This window comes from Triticum urartu, chromosome 7A, assembly GCF_056163025.1.
Source record: "Triticum urartu cultivar PI428250 chromosome 7A, HENAU_Tu73, whole genome shotgun sequence".
NCBI lineage: Eukaryota > Viridiplantae > Streptophyta > Magnoliopsida > Poales > Poaceae > Triticum > Triticum urartu.
In genome coordinates this window covers 13477054-13504695 of record NC_141879.1, presented here as the reverse complement: position 1 = coordinate 13504695, position 27642 = coordinate 13477054, and the positions used below count along the sequence as shown (strand labels likewise).

Genomic DNA, 27642 nt, shown 5'->3' with positions numbered 1-27642 from the left:
CTTTGTGATCGGAGATCCCGTGAATTAGATGTGGAAAACAAGCTGTTGGTCAACTGAGAGAAGAGTATCCTTACTATTTACAATACCACTCCATGAAGATGCAATACTCTCCTAATCTGCATGGCAGGTTGATGTATATCTTAATGTATTCTAAGTGGCTTATTTAAGTAGAGATGTTATCCTGCAGAACATCTTTTGAAGAACACACCTATATGAGTCTGATTGTCAAACGTCGCAATCTATGAGAGTAGGGTTCTCTCTAGTAAACTCATGAAAGGTCACGAAGTATGACGTATAAGCTCCACCCGCGGGGAAGACCCACGGTAGGCACGTATCGGTCAAAGCTTTATGTGAAGCTAGATTCGCAGAAAACTTGCAGTTCAAGGCCCAGTCCACTGTTCAAGTTGCTTACTAGTGTAGCATAGAGTTCTAGGTGGAAGTTCAACTTAACAGTCTCCACTGCAGTACTGGTATATGAAACAGTGTTTTGGAACCAAAGGCAAATTTCTGTGTGCCTCTGGGATCTGGTGGGGGATTGCTGAAATTTAGTCTATTTTGGGCAGCCCAATAACTATTTCAGAAATTCCTAATAAATCCTAGAGGCCCACTTAGCCCATTTGTGCAAGGCAAGGGATACTACTAAAGTTTAGTCCCACATTGCTAGTTTAGTGGGAGTTGGACCTCCTTATAAGGGAGGTTCTTTCCCCACTTGTACGAGCATGAGAATAAGAGGGATATCCACGCGCGCTCCTCCTCCGCCGCCCGCCTCGCCACGCCACGCCTCGTCACGACGCGCCGCGGGTTGCGAAAGTGGAGTTTGAATGCGAATGGTGCAACCCTTCGGCTGGTGGCTATTCGCTTCGCCTCCGTCTCTTCGTTTTGCCTCCCGTCGCTGCCCTCTCGCCTCCTTCTCTTGCCCCTATAAAAGGGAGGTCGCTCCTCCCAGAGAGATGCACCAGAACTTCTCCTTCCTCTCGCCACCGGTTCCATTCTCTGAGCTACCGCTGTCTTCCTCATCCTGGCTTGTGGCGTGCACCGCGGGTCGGGACAGTAGGCCTCCGAAACCGCACCTCTTTGAGTCATGTACGGGAGAAGGGTGATAAGGTTTTTGGGGAGCGCTCCGCGCGACTACTGACTTCTTCATCACGGACTCCGACGACTACTTCCCCGACGTCGACGACCTCATCGACGACATGGCTGGAGAGGACGTCGACCCCAAGTCCAGTGCTTCAGCTGCTGCTGTCCCGTACGTATTTATGCTCTTTCTGTTAGACGTCCTGCCACAGTTCTTTGCTCTAGTTTCTGCCCTACATGTGTTAGGTTCTACTTCATATATGCAACTTGCTATACTGTCTGCTCTAGATGTGTTTAGTTACAGTTCATATGTGAAGTTGTTGTTTACCTTCTCTTTGTCAAATCGCATGACTTGCTTTATCACTGCTATACTAGTCGTGCTCGATCTAGTATTTCTGTTAATAAAATCATTTAGTAAATTGCTCATACTTCCAACACAGAAGGCCTCCGCAAATTAACTCTCATCAACTGGTACAGAGAAGATTCAGTACAAGGCCCACAGCGTTTCGCTGGGATTTGAGAGGAATCAACAAACTCACAGCGGGCTTCCGGGTCCTGGACGTCTTCCGAGCCTCTGCCTTCATCTTCAGATGGGCCTACCTTATCTCTTGTCTCTTGTCAGTGCGGCGCTTTGCCTTGAGCGCCTGTTCCAGGTATGGCGCCGTGACATACACCACTGCTTCCTTCATGCCGTGAAGGCTTTCAGAAATCCCAACCTGCAGGTACATCGCGTGAGCAATCCATGTTATCATCCGCGGATTCTGATGTGCCGATCCATTTCTTTCATGGCTTCAGATTAAGTAGCAGTGTCGTTTAAGTGATTTCAGTATTTATTTATGCAGGAAAACAGAACAGAGCATACCGTGCTCAGTTGATTTCCCTCCATTAAGTTGATTATGAGGGTGGTACATACTACGCTAGAGGAAAGTAGAAGGCTGGCGGCTGCGGTCAGAAGTTTTGGTTACCGAATTCATGTTTTCTACGGATCTGCAGTATCAGACGGCGGCAACCGAATTCACGGGTACTAGAGATGAAGCCTGTCCGAATTCCAACTCTTGCAAACCTGAGATTATTGGCGAGTTGGCATCGGCAGTCTGCTGCTTAGCGTCAGTTAGCAGCAAACATTCAGAAATCCCCACACATACGCAGTCAAAAAACTTAACACTAAGCAGTTACAGTAAGTACTAGAGATGAAGCCACAATATTTATTTATGCCCCATCCGTCGGCGTAATTAAGCACCTCAGCTATAGTCAGGCTTTGAACCTTCTGCTGGCGGTGGGTCCAATGGGCCTCTGCTGCCCATGGTGTGCATCTTCTCGTCTCCGTCAGCGCGGAGGGCAGAGGGCAGAGGCAGGGGAACTGGCTGGGTGTGGTGAGGAAGGAGCAGAGGCACCTCATCACACAAGACACAACCCCAGGTTCGGCTTGGCAAGAGGCTCGCCGACACATACATAGCCACACTCTGATTAGATGAAGTGTGTGTGCCTGGCCTGCCTGATTAGAAGAAGTGTTCACTGGAATACTGGCTATCATTGATTCCATGGAAGAGTTAATCTGGTGATGATTAGTTGTGGACAACACAGATGAATAAATCTTCTCTAGTCTGTAGAAGTTGTATTAGGATAGTTCTCGTCAAGCTCCCAAAGGCTCCAACTCAAGGAAGGAGAACACACGAGGTCAGATTATTACTGCCATTGTTGTGCGCGTTGTAGAACTGGAACAGTCTCATCACACCAGCACTAGTACGATATTGTCGTTGCGTGGTAGAAAAATCCTTTGCTCTGATAAGTTTATCAACCTGAGAAGAAGACTTATTGCAACAGCCGACTGATTATTTACACACACAAAGGTTGGAATCAGAAGCAGTTCACCAGAAACTCGGTGGAGAAACACAAAAGTAAAGTCTTTGCAATAAAGCCATGTATTTTTCGCAAGAAAAGGGGAAGCCACATGTTTGTAACTCACTCTCCTGTGGCCAGAAGGTAAAAAAAAAAGAAGAAAAAGAAGAACTAAAATGTTACAAAATGCTTGCAATATGCTTAACAATGCATGGGTATGACTTGCAAACTTATTGATATTGGCAGAATGGCAGGGAAATTGGGTATGTGGTAGAACATGGGAGGAGCCTTTGGAAGAAACACGTTAATATTTCCAGGAATAGCACAACTAACTTACATATGTTAGAAATAGGCCCCACGCCGTTGAAGCATCACCCCAGGCGTGCGCTCTGGCGACAAGGACGGGGACGGCGGTTGCCTCAGGCCGCGGCGCATGCAGCGCCAACCCCCAGGTCGCAGCGTGCACAGCAGTAAGATGTGGCCATGTGGGCGGATCGACCATTGCCTCCTTCATGCCGTGGAGGCTTTAAGAGATTCAGACCTGCAGGTACATCGAAGTCATCGCGTTAGCTTCACAGTGTTATCACCAGATTCGATGTGACAACATTTATTTAGACACAAGGGGGATTGGTTATTTACCAGGGTGCTCATGCTTTTGCCAATTTACTTCGCAGCTCTTCTGGATTTTCATGACGCCGTCATCCCAAAATATAGTTACTTGCGACAGAGGAGACCAAGTGGAAATACTTCCCACCTTCTCTGCATTGTCTTCCTAACTTCGGGCTTGCAATTATGCTCAAGTATTTGAGGGTTGGCAATTCCTCCAGAGCTGGACAATCCCAAATCCTCAATGACCGAAGAGCAGTGAGGCCAGACATCCCATCAGGCAACGCTTTCAGGCTGCTGCAGCCATCCACGTAGAGACTCCTCAGATTGGCCAGATTTCCTAGGTTCGAAGGCAGCATGGCTAGACTTCTGCAGTATGAAATCCTCAATTCCACTAGGGACAGAGGAAGAGTCTCCTCCTCAGACGATGAAGTGTTCCCCTTCAGGTTGTCACAACTTTTGATATCCAGAACGCGGAGACTATTCAAGCAGTGGAGCTCCTCTGTTGGCCAGCGAACAACATCGCTGCAATTGCTAATCGTCAGATTTCTCACGAACGCAAAGCATTTCCAAACCAAAAGTTGTGATCTGGACAATCCCGAGCTTCTGACTAAGCTGTTAGACCCTTCCAGAGTCAAACTCTCAAGTTTTTCAATAAGTATTTGACTTTGACTTTGCTGGGTGTCTAGAGGCAACATGGGTATGTCTTCTGGAGACCCAAGTGTTAAGCCAACGATAAATGGCCAGGAGCCCAGACGGATGCCCATAAAAACTAAATCAAGTGCAGTACTGTGAATTCCAACTATTGTCAACTTGTTGATAACGGGGATCACTGGAATACTTGCAAGCTTGGGGCAATTTTTGATCGTTCGCTCTTCAACCATCGGGAGCGTTACCAGGTTATAACCAGATGAGTGAAGTGCATCATAGGTCCTCAAACTATTTCAGAGGTGCCACGTAGGTCATCGAACTATGAAAATCGTCATTCAGGTCCTCAAAATGCAATATGTGTGTTATATTGGTCCTCAAACTATTTCAAAGGTGTCACATAAGTCCTTAAACTATTTCAGAGGTGTCACATATATACACACTTATTACACTTCAACAATTTTTTAGGACCTAGATGACACTTATCATATTTTGAGGACCTACGTGACACCATCAAAATAGTTCAAGGACCTAGGATGCACTTCACTCGTTAATCCAAGAGACCAAAGTTTGGAGACATACTTTTGAGACTACTACAGCCATAAAGATAAAGATGGATGAGCTTTCTCAATCTTGGCATGTCTTTTGGTAACTCCCGCAACTCCTTGCAATCTATGAGCCTCAATGTTTGCAAGTTATACAACACACATATTGAATCTGGCAACTGAACAACGTCGGACCCAGAGAGGTCAAGATACCGTAACTGTTTTGCATTTATGGCCTTGCAAATGACAATTGAAGAAGGGGAGCAGTGCAATGCTCTTAGTGATGATGATACGTGTAGCAACTCAATAAAATCCTTTTCTAATCTGGTCAAAAACTAATACTGATCCTCGAATGATTCTGAAGGAACTAACAAAGTGCGGAGGTATGTTCTTCCTTTGCATAACACACTGGTTTGTTCCAATTCAGCCTTCGACATTTGCATGTGATAAACATCTTGTAATGATGCCTTTTGCTGAGCCAGTTCTTCTATACTTGCACATTCATTTGTGACATCTTTTGCTACATCATGCATTAAGTCATGCATTTTACATACTATTGTCTCATATTGTGTTTTATGCCCAAAGGAAAGATAGATAGCAGATTTTACTGCCACTTTCTTATCTTGGAGGAAGGACCTCGAAACCAGCTCATCAAAAATGAATTCTCCTTTCTGTGTTAAATCCATTGTTCCCTCTTCTTGAATATAGCCATTTGCCATCCATAGTTGGATTAACCTATCCTTTTCCATCTCATAATCCTTGGAGAAAACTGCACAGAATGCAAAACATTGCTTCATTTCAAATGGCAGGTGTTTGTAGCTTAAATTCAGTATGGGCATGATCTCATATTTTCCTCCATCATTATCCCCGATGTTACTTTCTTCGATGGCCTTCCATTCATGTACCTTTTGCTTCGAACCCAGCAATCCACCCATTATCTTGAGAGCAAGAGGCAACCCCCCACATTTACTGACAATACGCCTTCCGATGGTAACTAACTCTGCTTGCTGCTCTAAACTATTCCTAAATGCTTTGTTTGAAAACAATTCCCAAGAATCTTCTTCAGTCAGAAATACGAGCTGATGGGGCTTAACGGTGCACATTATAGAGGCTACTTGTTTGCTTCGACATGTCACCACTATAACACTTCCTTGTCCACCAACAGAACACAATAGTCGCTTCAGTTCATCCTCCCATATTCTCTTCTCTTCATTCCATATTTCCATACATCATCGAGAACAAGTAAGAATCTGTTCTGACCAATGACTTCCTCAAGTTGCTTTCGCAACAACTCAATGGCATCAGGCATGTCGCCTCTTTTATTTACAACCAACTCAATGATGGATTTCAAAAGAGCAATGGCATCAAAGTTGTCTGACACGGAGTGCCACATCTTCAACTGAAAATGTTCCTGGACCCGTTGGTCATTGTACACCATCTTAGCAAGAGTGGTCTTGCCAAGACCACCCATCCCAAAGATGGGCAACACCTACACCTTCTGCTGATCTTTCTGGTCCAGTAATTGCTTCACCACAACCATCTTATCATCATCTCTTCCAAAAAAATTTGGTACATTCATCTAGTTTTGAGTGCGTCTGCCGGCAAGGATTTTGCCGCTTCTCCCTATGGACAGAATTCTCCAGTCCGAATTTGTTCATCTCCTCAACCAATTTATTGATCTTCTTGAGGACACTCTTTAGTTTCCTGCTCATTTCAAAACGGAAGAGCAACGGGCTATGCCGCGTGATGTAGCCAAGTAACTTACGGGAAGTGGACCCACCGATCTTAGATTGGCGGCGCAGCGCCTCGTATTGAAAGTCGTCAAGCACATCATCAGCCTCGTATGCAACAGACTTGAGCTCCTTCATCCAGCTCTTGACGTAGCCATTTGTGTCGCTCCTCTCCTCGGCGTTGGCCAGTTTGCACTCGACGGCTAGCAGATGGCGCTCGAGTGTTCGGCGGTCGTCGTCGAGGCCACACATGCGAGTGACCGTCTCGATGAGTGCATCTGCAGCCTTGCCGGCCACACCGCGCACTAGAGGGAGAAGCAGCGACTCTGCCATGATCTTGCAGATCGGAGGAATAAGAAACTGCAGCATATTGAGGAATAAGGGAACAAAGGTTAAGCACTGACAGAACATGAAGAACCTTGTATCGATCCTCCTTTTATTTTACATCATTTCTTAGTTCCACGATAGCTTAGCTTGTAATAGCTCAGGGAAGAAAAACATGTAGAACAACCGAAGAAGAGCAAAACAAGTACAGAGAATGCAGCTCCTCAACAACTCCAAGAATTGAACTTGTCCAAATTGGTGAAAGAGCAATGATACTGCTGCTCGTTCCGTCGTCCCCCTGTGCAGGTCCCTCGCACCGAAAGGCTGCTATGGGATGGAGAGACGATGGAATCAAATGGAGATAATATCAACGTGTGCGTTCCCTGTCTGGTTGTTGGACAGAGGCCAGAAACAACTGGAGATAATATCAAGGAATCCATGAGCTGAGTTTTTTTTTTGACAGTTCCGAGAGCTGAGCTTTCTTTCCGACTATGTTGAATACTTCTATAATTTTCTTAATTAAGTTTGAGTTGATCCTGCAACTTGCATATGCAAACAATTGTTTGTACCATCATCACAGACGACTCCAACCAAATAATGTTCAAACCCCGGGGCCTGCATCATTTTCCAACGTACTAGAATAAGGAAGAGCATCTGCTGGTGAAGACTGGTTCAGCAGGAATAAGCAAGACATTGTTTTCTATCTGTCACTTGTTCTATGACGTACTAGGTGGGAGGCGCGGCACATGGACCTGGTAAATTATCAGTTTCATATTTTTTGTTTTACTGTATAACTTAATTTTTTTATGTTGGATACTGCTCCAGGACAAACTGAAAACCAGAGATCGCATAACCAGAAAGATTATCTGTGGGGACAAATTGTACTATGTATGTTATGCCAAGAAAATTCTGAGAAGGTGCTAGTGCATCAATTATTTGTAAAAAAATCGAAATGGGGATTATCCCGGCCTCCGCATCACAGGATGCACACAGCCATATAGATTTATTATCATCACGCAGCGGACCAAATGAAAAACTCAACTGTCTACCTTAATTAGATATTTTTAGCACACTCACTTCTACCTCTATAGTTTAGAGCACCAAACAAATATCAGTTTTAAGGATGCCTGCAGGAGCGCACATAGGTAAACTAATAATGCTACTTTTTAGAGGTTGTCTCAGCTGACTTGAATTCTTCCTGCGTGTTAGAATAATTCCGAGGCCACCGTCGATCTACCGAGGATCAAGCAATCACACAAACACGACATCGAGATTTGTTAACGAGGTTCATCATCATGACTACATCCCCGGGGCCTGACTACGAGCGCTCCTTCCCATGACACCGTCACAATACCGCACCCCGGCCACCCGGGCGCCGGCACATGCCGCCGGCTCCCCCTTGCACGCCTGTGCTATTATGTTGGCATAGGTTACATCGTGTGTCTACCCCAGCTATATAAGAGAGGCCTAGGATACAGGTGTCCTACTAGGACACGACTCCACATCCTATGTAAACACAATACAACTCATAATCCAACTGTAACCTACCCTGTACACAATATTCGACACAACATTAACAAACTCCACCTTGGCGAATATTCTCCACCATCTTGAATTCGTCCATGCGTCAAACTTCCATGTACATTGGACTTGAGCTTATCTCATGAGCACCGCTGCTACTCCAAAGACTCCATATGACTCCACCTGCAACATGTAGTCCCTTCACTACCGGAACAGGGCTCTAAGCCGACAGCCAAATGTATGCCGACGGCCACCGTCGGCCTAACCCGAGCTATGCCGACAGCTAGGTCCTGGCCGTCGGCGTACAATGGCCGTCGGGCTATCCCCGTCTACGCCGACAGCAGCCGTCGGCACATAACAGCCGTCGGCTTATCCCAGACTACGCCTACAGCTGCCGTCGGCATATATAGGCCATCGGCATAGATGCGGGCCCGCCGACAACACTCATCACGGCCGGCTAACGACGTCAAATCTATGCCGACGGCCGTGACGGGTGGCCGTCGGCATAGATACGGGTGACACGTCACCGATCCAGAGCGCACCGACCAGGACCTATGCCGACGGCAGCCGTCGGCATAGCTGACACGTCATCGATCCGTGGCGCTGTCCATCTGCCCTGGCCGCAGTTTGCCGTCGGCATAGTTTTTTTTTTCTTTTTTTCTTTTTCCCATATAGTATTATTATTATTATTAAGCATACAGTATGTGTTAATAAGCATATATATAGATTGTGTTAATAAGCATACATATAGTATGTGTTAATAAGCATATAGTATGTTAATAAGCATATAGTATGTGTTAATAAGCATACATATAGTTTTTTTTCTTTTTCTTCACTGTTTTCTTTATTATTATTATTTAACTAACTTACATACAGTATGTGTTAATAAGCATACATACATTATTTTTTGGTTCTGTACAGAGCGGTGTGACCCCCCTCACGAACTGTGCCGCCGCCAGCCGGCAACTGGAATGGGGAACAACCGCATCAGGTCTATACGAAGGGGACTTTGCTCCAAGTGTTCATATATATCGGATGACCTACCACAATCAGATGCACTAGTAGAAAACAGGGCTATGGTCCAGGCCGGCTCAGCCCATTAGTCCCGGTTCAGTGTAGAACCGGGACTAATGTGGGCATTGGTCCCGGTTCGTGAGCCCAGGGGGCCGGCCGGGCCACGTGGGCCATTGGTCCCGGTTCGTCTGGACCTTTTGGTCCCGGTTGGTGGAACGAACTGGGACCAATGGGCCTCGCTCCTGGCCCACCACCATTGGTCCCGGTTGGTGGCCTGAACCGGGACCAAAGGCTCCCCTTTAGTCCCGGTTCTTGCCACAAACCGGGACCAATGAGGTGCCTATATATACCCTCGCCCGCGAGCAGAGCACTCCAGTGCTCTGTTTTTCTCTGGCCGGCGAGGGGAGGGGTTTGTGGTGCTCTAGCTCACCTCCTATGCACATGAGGTGTTCGATGGAATGCCCGAGCCACACTACTTAAACTTTCTCCTCTCGAAGCTCGACCTCCAAGCTCCATTTTCCTCGAGATTTGTCTAGATTTAGCGATCCGTCACGCCCCGTCCCCGTCTTCACCGCCGTCGATCACCCGCGCTGATCTCATCACCGACACCACCGTGGTGAGCCTCTTGTTCTTATCTTCTTTCTGAAAGGAAAAATATTCTTACTTGTCTGTTTAGATAGATACTTGTATCATTTTCTTACATTTATTATTGCATCTTATATAGTGCGATGGTTTTGGTATCCGCCCCCGTCGGCCCTCGTCCTGTCTATGATTCGGATTTGGTATGTATATTATCTTCATAACTATTGGTTCATTTATTGTTTATGAAAATTATGCCGACCAACGTGACATAGATTTTATTTATCTAGGATGTATGTGAATCGGAAATGCCAACCGACTCTATTGTCGAGAGGTTAAATTTAGTTGAAGAAGAAAACAATTTGTTGAAGGAAAAAATAAAAAAAATTGAGGAGGAGAAGATGATATTGGAGTTGCATGTTGCGGATGTCGTCGATGATCACAAGATCAAGATGGATGCAATGCGCTTGAAGATTAGAAAGATTAGAAAATATGCCATTCATACCGAGGCTTGGTATCATTATGCCGTTGGATCAATTGTTACCTTGGTTGCGATTATGATCGCATTTGTTTTCGCATTGAAATGTTTTACATAGTTTCAATGTATGGTTTAATTAATTAGATGCTCTGGAGAGCTATATGTTGTTAGATGAGAACTATGTATGCACTTTGGTTATAATGTGATGATGAACTTCTATTAATTTGGACACTTAATTATATATAATGCACGCAGATGAACCGGCAATGGATGTACGGTGACAGACACACCCGCGAGTACATTAAGGGCGTGCATGAGTTTCTCGATGCGGCTGAGGCAAACAAGCAGAATGGTTTTATGTGTTGTCCATGCACTGAATGTGGGAATACGAGGTCTTACTCTAACCGGAAAATCCTTCACTCCCACCTGCTTTACAAGGGTTTCATGCCACACTATAATGTTTGGACGAGGCACGGAGAAATAGGGGTTATGATGGAAGACGGCGAAGAAGAAGAGTACGATGACAACTATGCGCCCCCTGAATATGGTGATGCTGCAACGGGGGGAGCTGGTGAAGATCAAGAGGAACCAGACGATGTGCCCAATGATGCTGCCACGGGTGAAGCTGCTGAAGATAAAGAGGAACCAGACGATGTGCCCGATGATGATGATCTCCGCCGGGTCATTGTCGATGCAAGGACGCAATGCATTAGTCAAAAGGAGAAGCTGAAGTTCGATCGCATGTTAGAGGATCACAAAAAAGGGTTATACCCCAATTGCGAAGATGGCAACACAAAGCTCGGTACCGTACTGGAATTGCTGCAGTGGAAGGCAGAGAATGCTGTGGCTGACAAAGGATTTGAGAAGCTACTGAAAATATTGAAGAAGAAGCTTCCAAACGATAACGAATTGCCCGACAGTACATACGCAGCAAAGAAGGTCGTATGCCCTGTAGGATTGGAGGTGGAGAAGATACATGCATGCCCTAATGACTGCATCCTCTACCGCGGTGCATACAAGGATCTGAACGCATGCCCGGTATGCGGTGCGTTGCGGTATAAGATCAGACGAGATGACCCTGGTGATGTTGACGGCGAGCCCCTCAGGAAGAGGGTTCCTGCGAAGGTGATGTGGTATGCTCCTATAATACCATGGTTGAAACGTCTGTTCAGAAACGAAGAGCATGCCAAGTTGATGCGATGGCACAGTGAGAATCGAAAAAAAGATGGGAAGTTGAGAGCACCCGCTGACGGGTCGCAGTGGAGAAAAATCGAGAGAAAGTCCTGGGATGAGTTTGCAAAGGACCCAAGGAATGTATGGTTTGCTTTAAGCGCGGATGGCATTAATCCTTTCGGGGAGAAGAGCAGCAATCACATCACCTGGCCCGTGACTCTATGTATGTATAACCTTCCTCCTTGGATGTGCATGAAGCGGAAGTTCATTATGATGCCAGTTCTCATCCAAGGCCCTAAGAAACCCGGCAACGAAATTGATGTGTACCTAAGGCCATTAGTTGAAGAACTATTACAGCTGTGGAATGGAAACGGTGTACGTACGTGGGATGAGCACAGACAGGAGGAATTTAACCTTAAGGCGTTGCTGTTCGTGACCATCAACGATTGGCCCGCTCTCAGTAACCTTTCAGGACAGACAAACAAAGGATACCACGCATGCACGCACTGTTTAGATGACACTGAAAGTATATACCTGGACAAATGCAGGAAGAATGTGTACCTGGGCCATCGTCGATTTCTTCCGACCAACCATCAATGTCGAAAGAAAGGCAAGCATTTCAAAGGCGAGGCAGATCACCGGAAGAAGCCCGCCATGCGCATCGGTGTTCACATGCTTGCTATGGTCAATGATTTACACTACGTAATCTTTGGAAAGGGTCCCGGTGGACTAGCTGTTCCGAATGACGCTGAGGGACACGCACCCATGTGGAAGAAGAAATCTATATTTTGGGACCTACCCTACTGGAAAGACCTAGAGGTCCGCTCCTCAATCGACGTGATGCACGTGACGAAGAACCTTTGCGTGAACCTGCTAGGCTTCTTGGGCGTGTATGGGAAGACAAAAGATACACCCGAGGCACGAGAGGACCTGCAACGTTTGCACGAAAAAGACGGCATGCCTCCGAAGCAGTATAAAGGTCCTGCCAGCTACGCTCTTACGAAAGAAGAGAAAGAAATCTTCTTTGAATGCCTGCTCAGTATGAAGGTCACGACTGGCTTCTCGTCGAATATAAAGGGAATAATAAATATGCCAGAGAAAAAGTTTCAGAACCTAAAGTCTCATGACTGCCACGTGATTATGACACAACTGCTTCCGGTTGCATTGAGGGGGCTTCTACCGGAAAACGTTCGATTAGCCATTGTGAAGCTATGTGCATTCCTCAATGGAATCTCTCAGAAGGTGATCGATCCAGAAATCGTACCAAGGCTAAGGAGTGATGTGGCGCAATGTCTTGTCAGTTTCGAGCTGGTGTTCCCACCATCCTTCTTCAATATCATGACGCACGTCCTAGTTCATCTAGTCGACGAGATTGTCATCCTGGGGCCCATATTTCTACACAATATGTTCCCTTTTGAGAGGTTCATGGGAGTCCTAAAGAAATATGTCCGTAACCGCGCTAGGCCAGAAGGAAGCATCTCCATGGGCCATCAAACAGAGGATGTTATCGGGTTTTGTGTTGACTTCATTCCTGGCCTTAACAAGATAGGTCTCCCTAAATCGCGGTATGAGGGGAGACTGACTGGAAAAGGCACTCTGGGAAGAGACTCAATAATATGCAAGGACGGATATTCTTGGTCTCAAGCACACTACACAGTTCTACAGAACTCTACCTTGGTGACCCCGTATGTCGATGAACACAAGAACAGTCTGCGCTCCAAACACCCGGAGCAGTGCGACGACTGGATTACATGTGAACACATCAGGACTTTCAGCAGTTGGTTGGAAACACGTCTTAGAGGTGACAACACTGTTTGTGATGAGTTGTACTTGTTGTCCAGGGGACCATCTTTGACTGTATTGACTTACAAAGGATACGAGATAAATGGGAATACATTTTACACGATCGCCCAAGATCAAAAGAGCACCAACCAAAACAGCGGTGTCCGCTTTGATGCAGCAACCGAGAGCGGAAAGGACACATATTATGGTTACATAGTGGACATATGGGAACTTGACTACGGACCTGATTTTAAGGTCCCTTTGTTTAAGTGCAAATGGGTCAATCTATTAGGCGGCGGGGTACAGGTAGACCCACAGTACGGAATGACAACAGTGGATCTGAAAAATCTTGGGTACACTGACGAACCGTTCGTCCTAGCCAATGATGTGGCACAGGTTATCTATGTGAAGGACATGTCTACCAAACCGAGAAAAAGAAAAGATAAGGAAGCGAATACATCATATGATGAGCCAAAGCGCCACATAGTTCTTTCAGGAAAAAGGGACATCCTGGGAGTGGACGGCAAGACAGACATGTCTGAAGATTATGAAAAGTTTCATGAAATTCCTCCCTTCAATGTCAAGGCTGACCCAAGCATCCTGATAAACAATGAAGATTATCCATGGTTACGGCGCAATAAGCAAATGACACAAGCGAAGAAAAAGTGAAGACTTTCTCCCGCAATAAGCAAATGCTATGTGGGTGAAATTATGATACCATCCCAACTTTCAACTTTTTTAGAGTTCATTTGAAATGCTTTCATGTCTTATGGTTCGAAACTTTGATACTTCGAAAGTGATTATCCATTTTGTACACGAAGTGCATCAAGTTTTTGTCGTAACCCTCTCTACTTTTTGGAACATGCTATGTGGGTGAAATGATGAGACCATGCCAACTTTCAACCTTTTCAGAATTCATTTTGAAATGCTTTCCAATTTCAGAGTCATTTAGCTCAAAAAATGAATTAATAGCAAACAGAATGAACTAGAAAACTATAAGTATTTAATTGTAAGTATAAATAAAAAATAAATAGCAAAGAAGAAAAAAATTCTAATTTTATAGTAAAGTTATTCATAAACTAGTGATTCACACAAATTTTTAAAAATTCAAATTTAAACTATTTAAAATTTAAAACTAATGGCACTAACAGAAAGTTTATAATTTTTGTGACCTAAAAGCAAAAACGAATCACTAAAAAACTGTAAGTATTTAGTTTTAAGTAGAAATAAAAAATAAATAGAAAAAAATTCTAATTTTATAGTAAAGTTATTCATAAACTAGTGATTCACACAAATTTTTAAAAATTCAAATTTAAACTATTTAAAATTTAAAACTAATGGCACTAATAGAAAGTTTATAATTTTTGTGACCTAAAAGCAAAAAGAAATCACTAAAAAACTGTAAGTATTTAGTTTTAAGTAGAAATAAAAAATAAATAGAAAAAAATTTCTAATTTTATAGTAAAGTTATTCATAAACTAGTGATTCACACAAATTTTTGAAAATTCAAATTTAAACTATTTAAAATTTAAAACTAATGGCACTAACAGAAAGTTTATAATTTTTGTGACCTAAAAGCAAAAAGAAATCACTAAAAAACTGTAAGTATTTAGTTTTAAGTAGAAATAAAAAAATAAAAAACCAAAAAAATATAGAAATAAAAAAGAAAAACCAAAAAAATGCCACCTACTGGGTCTCCACGGCCTGAATACGACTAGAAACCCTACATGGGCCAGGATTCAGGCCCGCAGAAGGCCCAATAGGCCCACAGGCAAAGCAGTGTTAAATTAGGCCCATAGGCCTGCTGTTCAGAGGAGTTCGAGAGGGAGGAGGCAGCAGAGCTTATAAACTGGTGTTGGGCGCTGTCAACTAGCGATGTGGGACTAAACTTATGGGCGCGGGGCAGCACAAGGGTATTGGTCCCGGTTGGTGGCACCAACCGGGACTAAAGGGGGGTAATGGTCACGGCTGGTGCCACCAGCCGTGACCATTGCCCCCCTTTAGTCCCGGTTGGTGCCACCAACCGGGACCAATGGGCTTCGCTTCCCGCCCTTTGGGCTGCTGAAAATTGGCCTTTGGTCCCGGTTCGTGGCACCAACCGGGACTAAAGGGTGGCATTGGTCCCGGTTCGTGGCAATGCCCTTGCTATATAACCAGGACCTGTGAAAATTTCACATCTCCCTCGCCTCCCTAGCCAGTTGCCCCCGCCGCCAGGCTTCCCAAATCGCTCGCGCGCTCCTCGTCGCCGTCGCCGCCGCCGGCCGCCATCCCTGTCTCCCCGTGCCCCTGCCCCACGCCCGAGCCCACGCCGGCCGCCGCCCCGTGCCCCTGCCCCGTCCCCGAGCACGCACGGCCGCGCCCCTGCGCCCCGGCCCGCCCCCACCATTGTCGTCGTCGCCGGCGCCCGCCCCCACTGCCGCCCCTGCCTCGACGCCGCCCCTCCTCCCCGTTCGGTCCGGCTCCGGCGACCCCCTTTCCTCCCTGTCCCCTCGATCCTCTTCATATAATTTTTTTTCATATAATTTTTTTTCATATGCATATGTTGATTATATGGATGGATGGATGATGTATATGTTCATTATATGGATGGATGGATGATGTATGCTTTTTTTCATATAATTTTTTTAGGCAGATTTTTAGATTTTTTAGGCAGACTGTTAGAATTTTTTGTGTATGTATGTTATGTTTATATGTATGTATGTATGTTCATATGTATGTATGTTTATATGCAAAGCATATGCAAAGAAAATGTATGAATGGTCATATGCAAAGAAAAATGTATGTATGGTCATATGCAAAGAAAATGTATGTATGTATGTTCATATGAAAGAAAAATGTATGTATGTATGTATGTTCATATGCATATGCAAAGAAAATGTATGTTCATATATATGATGATATGTTCATATAAAAAGGAAAATAAGAAGAGGAAGAAAGGAGAAGAAGAGGAGAGGAAGAAGAGGAGAAATAAATAAGAAGATAGATTTTTAGAAAAAATAGTATTTTTTTCTGTTCATAGATTTTTTTGGTGATATTAATTATTGTAAATATGCAAATGTTTGTATATTCATATGAACAATGAATTAGGAAAAACCTTTACTTTTTTATAAAATTTATATTTGATCATTATTTTAAAAAAAACAAGCAATACTACTTCATGTATTTTTAAGAAAGGAAGAAGAAGAAAAAGAATGAGAGGAAAAAGGAAATAAGAAGAGGAAGAAAGGAGAAGAAGAGGGGAGAGGAAGAAGAGGAGAAATAAATAAAAAGAAGAAAAAAGAAGAAAAAGAAGAGGAGAAGAAGAAAGGAATAGAGGAGAAGAAGAGAAAAATAGAATATATATATTCTATTTTCTCTTTTCTCGTCTATTCCTTTCTTCTTCTCCTCTTTTTTTCTTCTTTTTTTTCTTCGACACGTGGGGGGGGGGTCGAGAACGCCGGGCATTCATGAGAGAGGCGAGGAAGAAGGGGAAGAAGAGGGAGAAGAAGAGGAGAGGAAGAAGAGGAAGTCTTCTCCTCTATTCTTTCTTCTCTTCTTTTTTCTTCTTCTTCTTCCTCTTTATTTTATCGGGAACGAGGGTCGTCGAGAGGTCGAGGAGCGGTAGAGGAGAAACCCTAAATAGAAAGTATCGTCGGTGTGAGATACATGTACCGTCGGTGTCGGACACTACACCCACATCCCACAAGTGGCGCGGGCTTCGACGCCCACGTCACTTGTGGGACGTGGATGTAGTGTCCGACACTGAAGGCCACATGTATCTCACACCCATGATACTTGCTAGCTATTTAGGGTTTCCTCTACCGAAAAGAAGAGGAGAAATAAATAAGAAGAAGAAAAAAGAAGAAAAAGAAGAGGAGAAGAAGAAAGGAATAGTGGAGAAGAAGAGAAAATAGAATATATTCTATTTTCTCTTTTCTCCTCTATTCCTTTCTTCTTCTCCTCTTTTTTTTCTTCTTCTTCTTCTTCTTATTAGCCGGAAGTAGAGAGAGGTTTCCTAGTGTCAAAGTATTGAAGAAATCCATGCCTTCACCATTAGCCGGAAGTAACCAGGGCATGTTGGTACGAAGTTCTGCAAAGTTATTTTGGAATGGAGTCCCGGATAGAATAATCCGCTTTTTGGTACGAATTCAGCAAAGGACTTCCAAATAGCGATATTCGGAAGGCTCTTGCTGAACTTTGTACCAAAAAGCGAATTATCCTATCTGGGACTCCGTTCCAGAACAACTTTGAAGAGCTTCGTACCATCATGCACATGTTACTTTCGCCTAATGATGAAGACATGGTTTTGTTGAATCCTTTGACACTAGGCAACCTCCCGACCCCTCGGCGATCCTCTCGAACATGATGTAGTGTCGTCGTTGTCGATATATACCCCCTCCCGATAGCTTACTATGATTAGGTAGCTAGTTCTACGTTTGGCACTAATATATCCATCTGTCATGTTTGAATAATAATTGCCATGTTGTAAATATTTGTAGAAACTATGGACACCGCCCTAGACGAAGCAACAAAAGAAGCGTTGTTGAGGGACATAATCGCAGAAGGAAGTGATGCCATCTCGTTGTTTCTCAACGAAACCGATGGTCTGGAAGGAGAGGGTGAACAAGCTGGCTACGGTGACCTAATGCCGGTGCAAGAAGAAGAACATGAGGACGGCTCCGGTGACCCAATGCTGGTGCAAGAAGGAGACCGTGATGACGGCTCCGGTGACCGAACCGAGTCCGGCCAGGTATATATATTAGTTAAGCCTATGCTGACTAGCTGATTGATGCATTCATTGTTTTGGTATGTACACATATTAATTAAGTCTTTGTTCTTTTTTCTAGCCCTCCGAATCGAGCACAACTTCAGTAAAGAGACGAGGCCCGAAGAAAAAGTTGAGCTCGGATGAAAAGTTTGAGATCATAGCAATCGCGCCCGACGGCCAACCTATTGAACCCCTCCGGACAAAGAGCACATTTGTTGCTCAGTGCGGGGTTCTGGTTAGGGACAAGATCCCGATAAGCATCCAGCAATGGTTTAAGCCAGCTACAGAAGACCCTGAGGTGTCTTACGTCAATGATATGCAGAAAAATGATCTTTGGACTGAGCTGAAGTCAAATTTCACCCTACCGCCTGAGGAAAATCCAGAGAACCCAGTTAAAGAGAAATTAATCAAGTCTTTTGCTCTGAAGAGGATGGCAGAACTATTCAGGAGGTGGAAGAAAGAGCTGAATAAGTTTGTCGAAAATAATGAGACACCAGAATTCAAGGGCAGATATGAGAAGATCAGAGATCACTGGCCCGCATTTGTGGCCCACAAGACATCAGAAAAGAGTAAGAAGATGTCGGCGACAAACAAGCAAAATGCTGCGAAGAAGAAGCTTCACCATCGCACGGGGTCAGGTGGCTACCTCGTAGCTCGGCCTAAGTGGTCCAAGAGTGAGAATGATCTGGTTCATAAAGGGATCGAACCAGAGACAAATAACTGGCCAGACCATTGCCAGACTTGGTTCTTCGGGGCTGGCGGAACCCTGGACCCTGAAACAGGGAAGTGCATTTGGACGAACGATCAAATGGACATACCAGTTAGGAAGCTTAAGCAGTATATCGAAGCAGCGCAGGAAGGGACGTTCTTTCCAGACAGAGAGAACGACGAGTTCACAATGGCCCTCGGGAATCCTGAGCACCCTGGACGGACACGAGGCACGCCAGGCTCCGTTCCGTGGAAGGTTGGGTTTCCGGACGCAGGCGGTTACAAATCCCATGAGAGGAGGAAAAAAGTGCAGCAGACCCAAATGCAGGCGCTGCAAGCAAGGGTGGACGCGATAGAGGAACGAGAAGAAAATCGCAGCAAACGTACTGCCGAAGCCTCCCCCGAAGCTACCCCGCCATCTCAGCGCAGAAGCAGCGTGGCTTCCACCGAGCTGCTTCAGCCAGAGCATGCCTTGACGGCTCCTGCCAGCTATCCCGTGGATGCTATCACGGAGTCTCAAAATTGCCACCTTATGATGCAATGGATGAATTTGAAGGTCAAGGCGGCTGTTGGCTCTGTTTATCCTACTGAACCCGGCGCAACTTTTCACTGCCGGCCGATTCCAGAAGGATATGCTAGGGTGATGGTGGATGAGATAACGGAGGGATTTGAGGACCTCCGGCTTGACCACCCTACCGGTGAAGGGGAGACTCGGCTGGGGTCTGCTTTGAAGACTCCATGCCTATGGCGGAAGGAGCTCATCAACCTTCTGAACTGGACGCCTCCTCCTCCTCCTCCTCCTCCGGCGAGTCAGGGCACTCCGCCTCCACCGCCTCCTCCTCCTCCGGCGAGTGACGATCAGGGCCCTCGGCCGGCTCCTTCTCCGGCGCGCGGCGGCACTCCGCCTCCTTCTCCGCCTGCGCCGACGCGCCCGAGCAGCCAGCCTCCTCCTTCTCCGCCTCGTTAGCAAGGGCGGAAGAGACCTCTCGCCGCTCCAGCTGCTCCGGCGCGTCGTAGTCCTTCTCCTTCGCCGCTTAAGCAAGTAAAGAAGACAACCGCTACATCTGCTCGGTCGGCGTCTAGCAGTACAACCAGAGGCGGGAGGACATACAGATTCGGTCCTTCTTTGAAGACTCCAGAGAAGTTACTATACGAGAGGACCCAGGAGGAGAACGCCGAGATCACGCGAGAAGAAGTGAAGAAATTCTTTGAAGGGGTGAAAGCAAAGAAACATCCACCTCCGGAGGAGAAGGTAGATCGGGTGAAAGTGAAGCGCACTCTGGCTGCCCTGACAAAACCACCGAAGTCTGATCCGCCGAAAGGAAACTATGACCGCATTATTGGAAAGGAATTTGCCGAAGCGGAGCGGTCGGGAAGTACTGTCAGTGATCAAAGGCTGAAAGAACGACGAGCTGGGAAACAATTTGCCCAGCTCGGCGAACAAGCGAAGCAATCGTGCCCCCCGCTCAAGGTGCCTAGCCACAACGTCGATAATGATCCGAGGATGGTGCCCGGTTATAGCAATCTTGCAGATTACCTGCCCGACGAAGTACATTATGAACCCATGGACGTGCAGATACAAAGATACGAGTACGGGAAGCCTCTCGTCAAAGATGAAAGATCTCTATCAACGATGATGCGAAGATTGCATGATTGGTACTTGAAAATCTGCAGAGACTCTGGGGGGAGGAGTACTTTGTATTTGAAAGTTAAAAAGGAGAATGACCTCGTTGGAATTGATCTGTTGCCTGTTCCATTTGAGGAGTTCTATCAGTTTTTCAATCAATTGGCCCTCGATAAAGCAACGGTCACCTGCTACTGTCTGTAAGTACTACTACTTCTGTCATTAAGTCTCTCCATATAGCTCAGCTCTTTCATTGCATGTATTTATAATCATCCTCACTATATTATGCAGATTGAAGATCGTCGAATTGAAGAAAAGACAAGTCGGTGATATTGGGTTCATTAACACATATCTCATAGATGCAACTCAGGTTAAATTTCATGCCGCAGAAACCGAGGCCAGCATGCTAGAATCGTTGATAATAAATCAAAACAAAGATATAATACTCTTTCCTTACAACTTCAAGTGAGTGTTACTGTCTTGTGCGTATTCGGTTTCCCTTATATATTAGTCAAGGTTATAGTAATGTAATTGATGAGTTATGCATGCGTGTGCAGTTTCCACTATATTCTCCTACATATTAAGCTTGAGCAGGGACTAGTAACCGTCTTAGACTCAAGGCGAAAAGATCCCAAGGACTATGCAGACATGACTCAAATACTCGAGAAGTAAGTTAAATCGATCATTATCCACCATATCAGCAACTTTGTTCATTTCCTGATATATCAAGTAATTGTTTTCTTTGTCCGGCAGGGTTTGGAGAAAATTCACCAGAAAAGCTCCGGGACTGCCGAAGGAGCTGCAATTTAGACACCCGAAAGTAAGTACTAGCTATAGTAGCATTTTAAGCGCATCTACTAGTCATTCAAGCGCTAGTTTCATCAATACCATTTGGCATTCTTGCTTATCAGTTTGATTAACCTCTATTTCTTGTAAAGTGGTTGTGGCAGCAACAAGGGAATGATTTCTGTGGATACTATGTTTGCGAGTCCATCCGCCACACGACCTGTGAGCGGGGCTACACTGACAAACAATATGAAGTACGTAAATAACAACATTCACAATTTTATTTTATTACCATCATTTGTGTTGAGTTTCATTCATTCATATATATATATATATATGTATTGACCCCCTTCTTTAAATTAGATGTTTCGGAAGCGGGATGAACTCCTAGCACCAGCTCGCATGCGAGGAATTCAAGAGGAATTGGAGGCATTCTTTCTTGACCACGTGATCCCTGAAGACGGAGAATTCTATGTTGACCCTGAATCCGTATGATTATATTTGTAAGAGATAATTACTGTATATATGTAGCCGGTAGTGTCAGATAGATATACGAGAACTTGTTGTTCGACCAATCTCTCAGAGAAAGAGAGGTGGTCGATATCACTTCTCTCTGTATGCATATATGTTCATCACGATCTTCTGTTTCCTTCGTTTGCTTACTAGCTAGCCAGCGTGTCTAGTCCTCTCTATACGTATGTATAGTACGTAGCGTCGACCCAGCACGGACATAAGAGAGGACACTTCTCTCTATTAATTATAGCTAGCTAACACAATATATGAAACACCTAAATTAACCCCCCAAAACCCCCAACCCCCCCCCCCTTTCAAAAAAAACAAAAACCCCAGCCATAGAAATGCTGACGCGTGGATGCCTATTGGTCCCGGTTGGTGCCACCAACCGGGACCAAAGGGTCTCCTGACGGGGCTCTGCGCACTGCCCACGTGGAGGGCCTTTAGTCCCGGTTCTGGATTGAACCGGGACTAAAGGGGGGAGGTATTAGTACCGACACTTTAGTCCCGGTTCAGGAACCGGGACTAAAGGCCCTTACGAACCGGGACTATAGGCTCTTTTTCTACCAGTGATGGTGTTATGCCATGTCCGAAGAGGCGGCACGCATCTCCGGGGTGTGGCCCCATCATGGACGGCGCCGCCACCGGCACCTGGAGGGGGGGAACGGACGCGTCGGGTCTACATGGAGTGGATGTATCTGTGGGTTTGGCCCGGATGTTGCTCCCGGGTGTCCTTATGGGCGGACCTGACACAACCGGGTGGAGAGGTCCACTGGTCAAAGCCCGTCCGTGCAAAGTCAAAGGGCTAGATCCCGTGGTCAAACGCTACAGGGTTAGCCGGGACGGGGGCCCTGGGGGGTAGCAATGCCACCGGAGCATCGTACCGGGCCCTCATACATGCGGGATGGTGTTGTGGCATGTCCGAAGAGGCGGCACGCGTCTCCGGGGTGTGGCCCCCGTCACGGACGGCGCCGACGCTGGCACCTGGAGGGGGAAACGGACGCGTCGGATCTACACGGAGAGGATCTTGCTGTGGGTCGGGCCCGGATGTTGCTCCCCGGTGTCCCTTTGGGCCGACCTGACACAACCGGGTGGAGAGGTCCACTGGTCAAAGCCCGTCAGTGGGAAGTCAAAGGGCTAGTCTCGTGGTCAACCGCTCCAGGGTTAGGCGGGACGGGGGCCCTGGGGGAGCAATGCCACCGGAGCGTCGTACCGCGCCTCATACATGCGCGGTGGTGTTGTGGCATGTCCGAACAGGCCGCACGCGTCTCCGGTGCGTGGCCCCCCTCACGGACGGCGCCGCCGCCGGCACCTGGAGGGGGGAAACTACCGCATCGGGTCTACACGGAGTGGATTTAGCTGTGGGTTTGGCCCAGATGTTTCTCCCCGGTGTCCCTCTGGGCCGACCCGACACAACCGGGTGGAGAGGTCCACTGGTCAAAGCCCATCCGTGCAAAGTCAAAGGGCTAGATCCCGTGGTCAACCGCTCCAGGGTTAGGCGGGACGGGGGCCCTGGGGGTAGCAATGCCACCAGAGCGTCTTACTGGGCCCTCATACATGCGGGGTGGTGTTGTGGCATGTCCGAAGAGGCCGCACGCGTCTCCGGTGCGTGGCCCCCCTCACGGACGGCGCCGCCGCCGGCACCTGGAGGGGGGAAACTACCGCATCGGATCTACACGGAGTGGATTTAGCTGTGGGTTTGGCCCAGATGTTGCTCCCCGGTGTCCCTCTGGGCTGACCCGACACAACCGGGTGGAGAGGTCCACTGGTTAAAGCCCATCCGTGCAAAGTCAAAGGGCTAGATCCCATGGTCAACCGCTCCAGGGTTAGGCGGGACGGGGGCCCTGGGGGGTAGCTATGCCACCGGAGCGTCGTACCGGGCCCTCATACATGCGGGGTGGTGTTGTGGCATGTCCGAAGAGGCCGCACGCGTCTCCGGTGCGTGGCCCCCCTCAGGGACGACGGCGCCGCCGGCACGTGGAGGGGGGAAACTACCGCATCCGGTCTACACGGAGTGGATTTAGCTGTGGGTTTGGCCCAGATGTTGCTCCCCGGTGTCCCTCTGGGCTGACCCGACACAACCGGGTGGAGAGGTCCACTGGTCAAAGCCCATCCGTGCAAAGTCAAAGGGCTAGATCCCCTGGTCAACCGCTCCAGGGTTAGGGGGGACGGGGGCCCTGGGGGGTAGCAATGCCACCGGAGCGTCGTACCGGGCCCTCATCCATGCGGGGTGGTGTTGTGGCATGTCCGAAGAGGCCGCACGCGTCTCCGGGGTTTGGCCCCCCTCACGGACGGCGCCACCGCCGGCACTTGGAGGGGGGAAACGGACGTGTCGGGTCTACATGGAGGGGATGTAGTTGTGGGTTTGGCCCGGATGTTGCTCCCAGGTGTCTGGGAGCGCCAACCATCTCCCTCCGACGGACTTGGATCCGCCGCCGCCCCCACCCCCACCATCGACGACCCCCTCCCTCTTCACTCACCTCACCAACTAAGCTCCAAATCGAGCACGCAAGGTGGTGGCCATGGCGCTCCCGGACCCGCGACCAGGCCACGACCTCGGCGGACGAAGCTACTCGAGTTTGGCGCCTCCCCTCCCCTCCTCTCTGTGTGGTTCCGGGAGAGGAGAGGGCCGAGCGGTTAAAAGAATTAAAAAATATATATGAAATAATAATACATAAAAACATAAAATGCAAAAATATTACTATAAAAAAATCTAAAAAAATAACTATAAGAAAATATTAAAAAATCTAAAAAATATGAAAAATATAACTATAAGAAATATTAAAAAATCTAAAAAATATATATGCCTACGGCTAAGCCGTCGGCATATGTGACACGTGGCATCGTCAGATATGCCGACGGCTTAGCCGTCGGCATACATCGCCTTATCCACTCACGGGCTCGCCCCTCCACCCATTCCCCATCGCGCCCCGACTCCCCACCCGCCACGCTGCGCTGCCTCCTCCTCCACACCCGCGCCGCCTCCTCCTCCACACCCGCGCCGCCGCCGCCGCCGTCCAACCCGGCCGAGCCCCGACCCGGCCTCTCCAACCCCGCGCCGCCTCGCCTCCACCCCGGCCCAGCCCCGTCCCCGCCTCTCCAGCCCGGCGCCGCCGCGCGCGACCCCGCCCCTGCCCTCTCCACCCCCGTGCACCCTAACCTCCCCACCGGCCGCACCGCCCTGGCCCTCCCGTTGGCCGTGCTTCTCTGGCCGGCCCAGCCACGCCCCGGCCCTCCCGTCCCCTACACCGCCGGCCCCAACTCCACAGCCGCGACACCGCTCTCCTCGGTGAGCTAGCACTCCTTTGTCTTTTTTTCTTCATTTTTTGCATGATTTAGCTACTATTGGATGTATGAATGGATGGATGTTGGATGTATGAATGGATGGATGTTGGATGTTGTTAGGTTGTTAGATGGATGAATGTTCTATGTGTCTTAGATGGATGGATGAATCTCGGCAAAATGAATGGATGCATGATTTAGTTTTTATTTTCAGTTTGTGATGTTGTTAAGTAGCTATGTGAGATGTCTTCAAATTTGGGATATGATAAGTGGTTATTTCATCATGATGATCTTGCTAAAAAAATGATATGTCAGTGCTTAATGTGAGGTGATTACCTAAATTGAGATATGATAAGTGCTTCCAAAATTGACACTTGAGAAAATATGATTTTTTTCATAGTTTAATGTGTCAATGCTTAATGTGAGGTGATGACCTAATTTTTTCCACGGACACTCCCGCCCCAGTGAGCTCCTCCCTCCATCGCCAGACGCCGCCGTGCCCGCTCCCAGCCCCAGTGAGCTCCTCCCTCCATCGCCAGACGCCGCCGTGCCCGCTCCCAGCCCCAATAAGCTCCTCCCTCCATCGCCAGACGCCGCCGTGCCCGCTCCCAGCCCCAGTGAGCACCCGTTGTTCTCGTTGCTTGTGTTCATGGTGGCTGGATGAATAGATAGGTGCTAGATAGATGGATGGATGCTAGATGAATATATAGATGGATGCTAGATGAATAGATAGATGGATGGATATTTAGATATATACTAGATAGTTTTGTGTAGTTTTATTAGGTATTTACATACATACTAGATAGTTTTTACTAAGTTTGTGAATATAGATGAATTAGATGTTGGGCAAATTTGTGATAGATGGATGGATATTGGTCAAGTTAGTGTTATGGTCATGTTGATTCATATATAAGAAGCAAATCGAGGCACTTGGTTTCTAAAATACTTAATAAAGATTTTTTTTTTTGCAATTTGACATTTTGTTTCATGTCGATTCATAATGTTGTGCCAAATGGTTAATGTGAGGTGAAGACCTAATTATTTTCACTTGATGGAATTAATAGGATTTGTGGTGTTCCCATCTTCGTGGAGTGATCGTCGACGTTGGAGGTGTTGGTCCAGGATCGTCCCTCCTTTGATCGACTACATCCTCTACATCGGAGGGTGAGCAGCAATTCCATGACCCCATCCACTTTTTTTCCATGTCACTAGATTAAATTTTCACATCAAGTCGCGTAACCTAGGTCTCCCATCCGAAAGGGTTGCATCGATAAATATGCATTCAATTGCATATTTATCACCGCAGCTCTTTCGAATTGTCCAGCGCTTTCCACGGACAGCCCGAGGATGTGTAGATTGGGTACGTTGTTCATGCTCTACCCCGTTCCGAGACAGGATTTCGGCGGCGCCTCCCTATTGTTCTCCGGATGCACATTCTCTCGGCATTTTGCCGAGACGTGTATCTGGAGAACAGCGGGGAGGTGCTGCCGAAATTTTGTCTCGGAACGGGGTAGAGCGTGGACAACGTACTCAATCTACACATTCTCGGGTGGGATTAGGACCCATCTTTACCTATTAGAGATGTAGGTGGATTAAACGCGGTAGAAACTGAAAATTTGATGTGATTAATTTAAGTGAATCCTTAATTATGTTGTGTGGGTTGCAAAAAAGCAGAGGATGGCAGATAATCAGTGGATGTACAGTGGTTTTATCCGTCGGAATCAAGTAACATCAGAGTGGATCGTGAAAACCGATGTGTATTTGAAGGAGATATTCCGTCATCCAATGAGAATTATCCCACCATGCCCCTGTGCGAGATGTGCCAAACGTCACCGTAGAAATCAGACGGACATGAGAACCAAAAATAAGGCTAACCGAGGGACGGAGGGAGTACATGCTCAGGGAAACCGAAACCACTATCTCCACAAGGCAGTTAATGTATGACTAACCCCATTAAACATTCTTCTTCTTCTATTTACCATCACTTTCTTATGTATGACTAACCTCTGTTTGGTGGTGCAGGAGGAGAAACTGAAGCGGCCGCTCTCACACATGCAGGCGTGGGAGATCGCCCATACGCGGAAGGACCCCAAGCCTGGCGAGCCCAAGTACTACGGCAAGAAGACCGCAGAGAGGAAGAAGCCCTACTCCGAAGCGTATCTGGAGTTACATCCTGACACACCTGACCCCATTGCGGCGCCTCTGGACGACATGGCGGTGGTGAGGATGGGGCCCAAGGAGCACGGTCGGGAGGCGGTTCTCGATGCTGTGATCACTCCTAGTATCTCCTACACACAGCTTCGTCGGATCGACCCGAGCCTGAGCCAGCGCACGAGCCAGCCAGTGACCAGTACACAGTACCTCTTTCAGGAGCAACAATCTGTAAGTATTTTCCCTCTTATCTTCATTTCTCACTTCATTTTCCGCATTTAGTAGTTTTATGAGTTCCATCATGTCATACCGTAGGCCTACATGGAGTACACACGCCAGGAGACCATGGCGTGGCATCAGAGGCTTTATGAACACCAAGTGCAGAGGGATAGCCAGATGCAGCAGGCTTTTCAGGATATGGCGGCCGGCAGGTGTCCTCAGTTCCCTCCAGCACAATGCCCTCCAGCACAACCAGTGCTGATGAGCTTTGAGGAGTTTGTGGCCCAGAACGCTGGCCC

General features: G+C 47.1%; 1 protein-coding gene and 1 pseudogene across 1 annotated transcript; both read right to left on the bottom strand.

Moving 5' to 3' along the window:
* Positions 1-3332: 3332 nt before the first annotated feature.
* On the bottom strand, positions 3333-4403 carry LOC125518056 (uncharacterized). Its single transcript, XM_087531509.1, has 2 exons — positions 3632-4403; positions 3333-3454 (listed from the first exon to the last, which is right to left on the bottom strand). Exons 1-2 carry the CDS (start codon positions 4401-4403, stop codon positions 3333-3335), a joined length of 894 nt encoding a protein of 297 aa, XP_087387635.1.
* Positions 4404-5388: 985 nt separating this feature from the next.
* LOC125518090 (putative disease resistance protein RGA3 pseudogene) lies at positions 5389-6775 on the bottom strand (annotated as a pseudogene).
* Between the last annotated feature and the right edge of the window lie 20867 nt (positions 6776-27642).

Coding starts and splice junctions, on each gene's coding strand:
- LOC125518056 (XM_087531509.1), bottom strand. CDS start 4,403: ATGGTTGAAGAGCGAACGATCAAAAATTGCCCCAAGCTTGCAAGTATT. Junction 3,455..3,631: donor CTTGGTCTCCTCTGTCGCAA/GTAACTATATTT, acceptor ATGTACCTGCAG/GTCTGAATCTCTTAAAGCCT.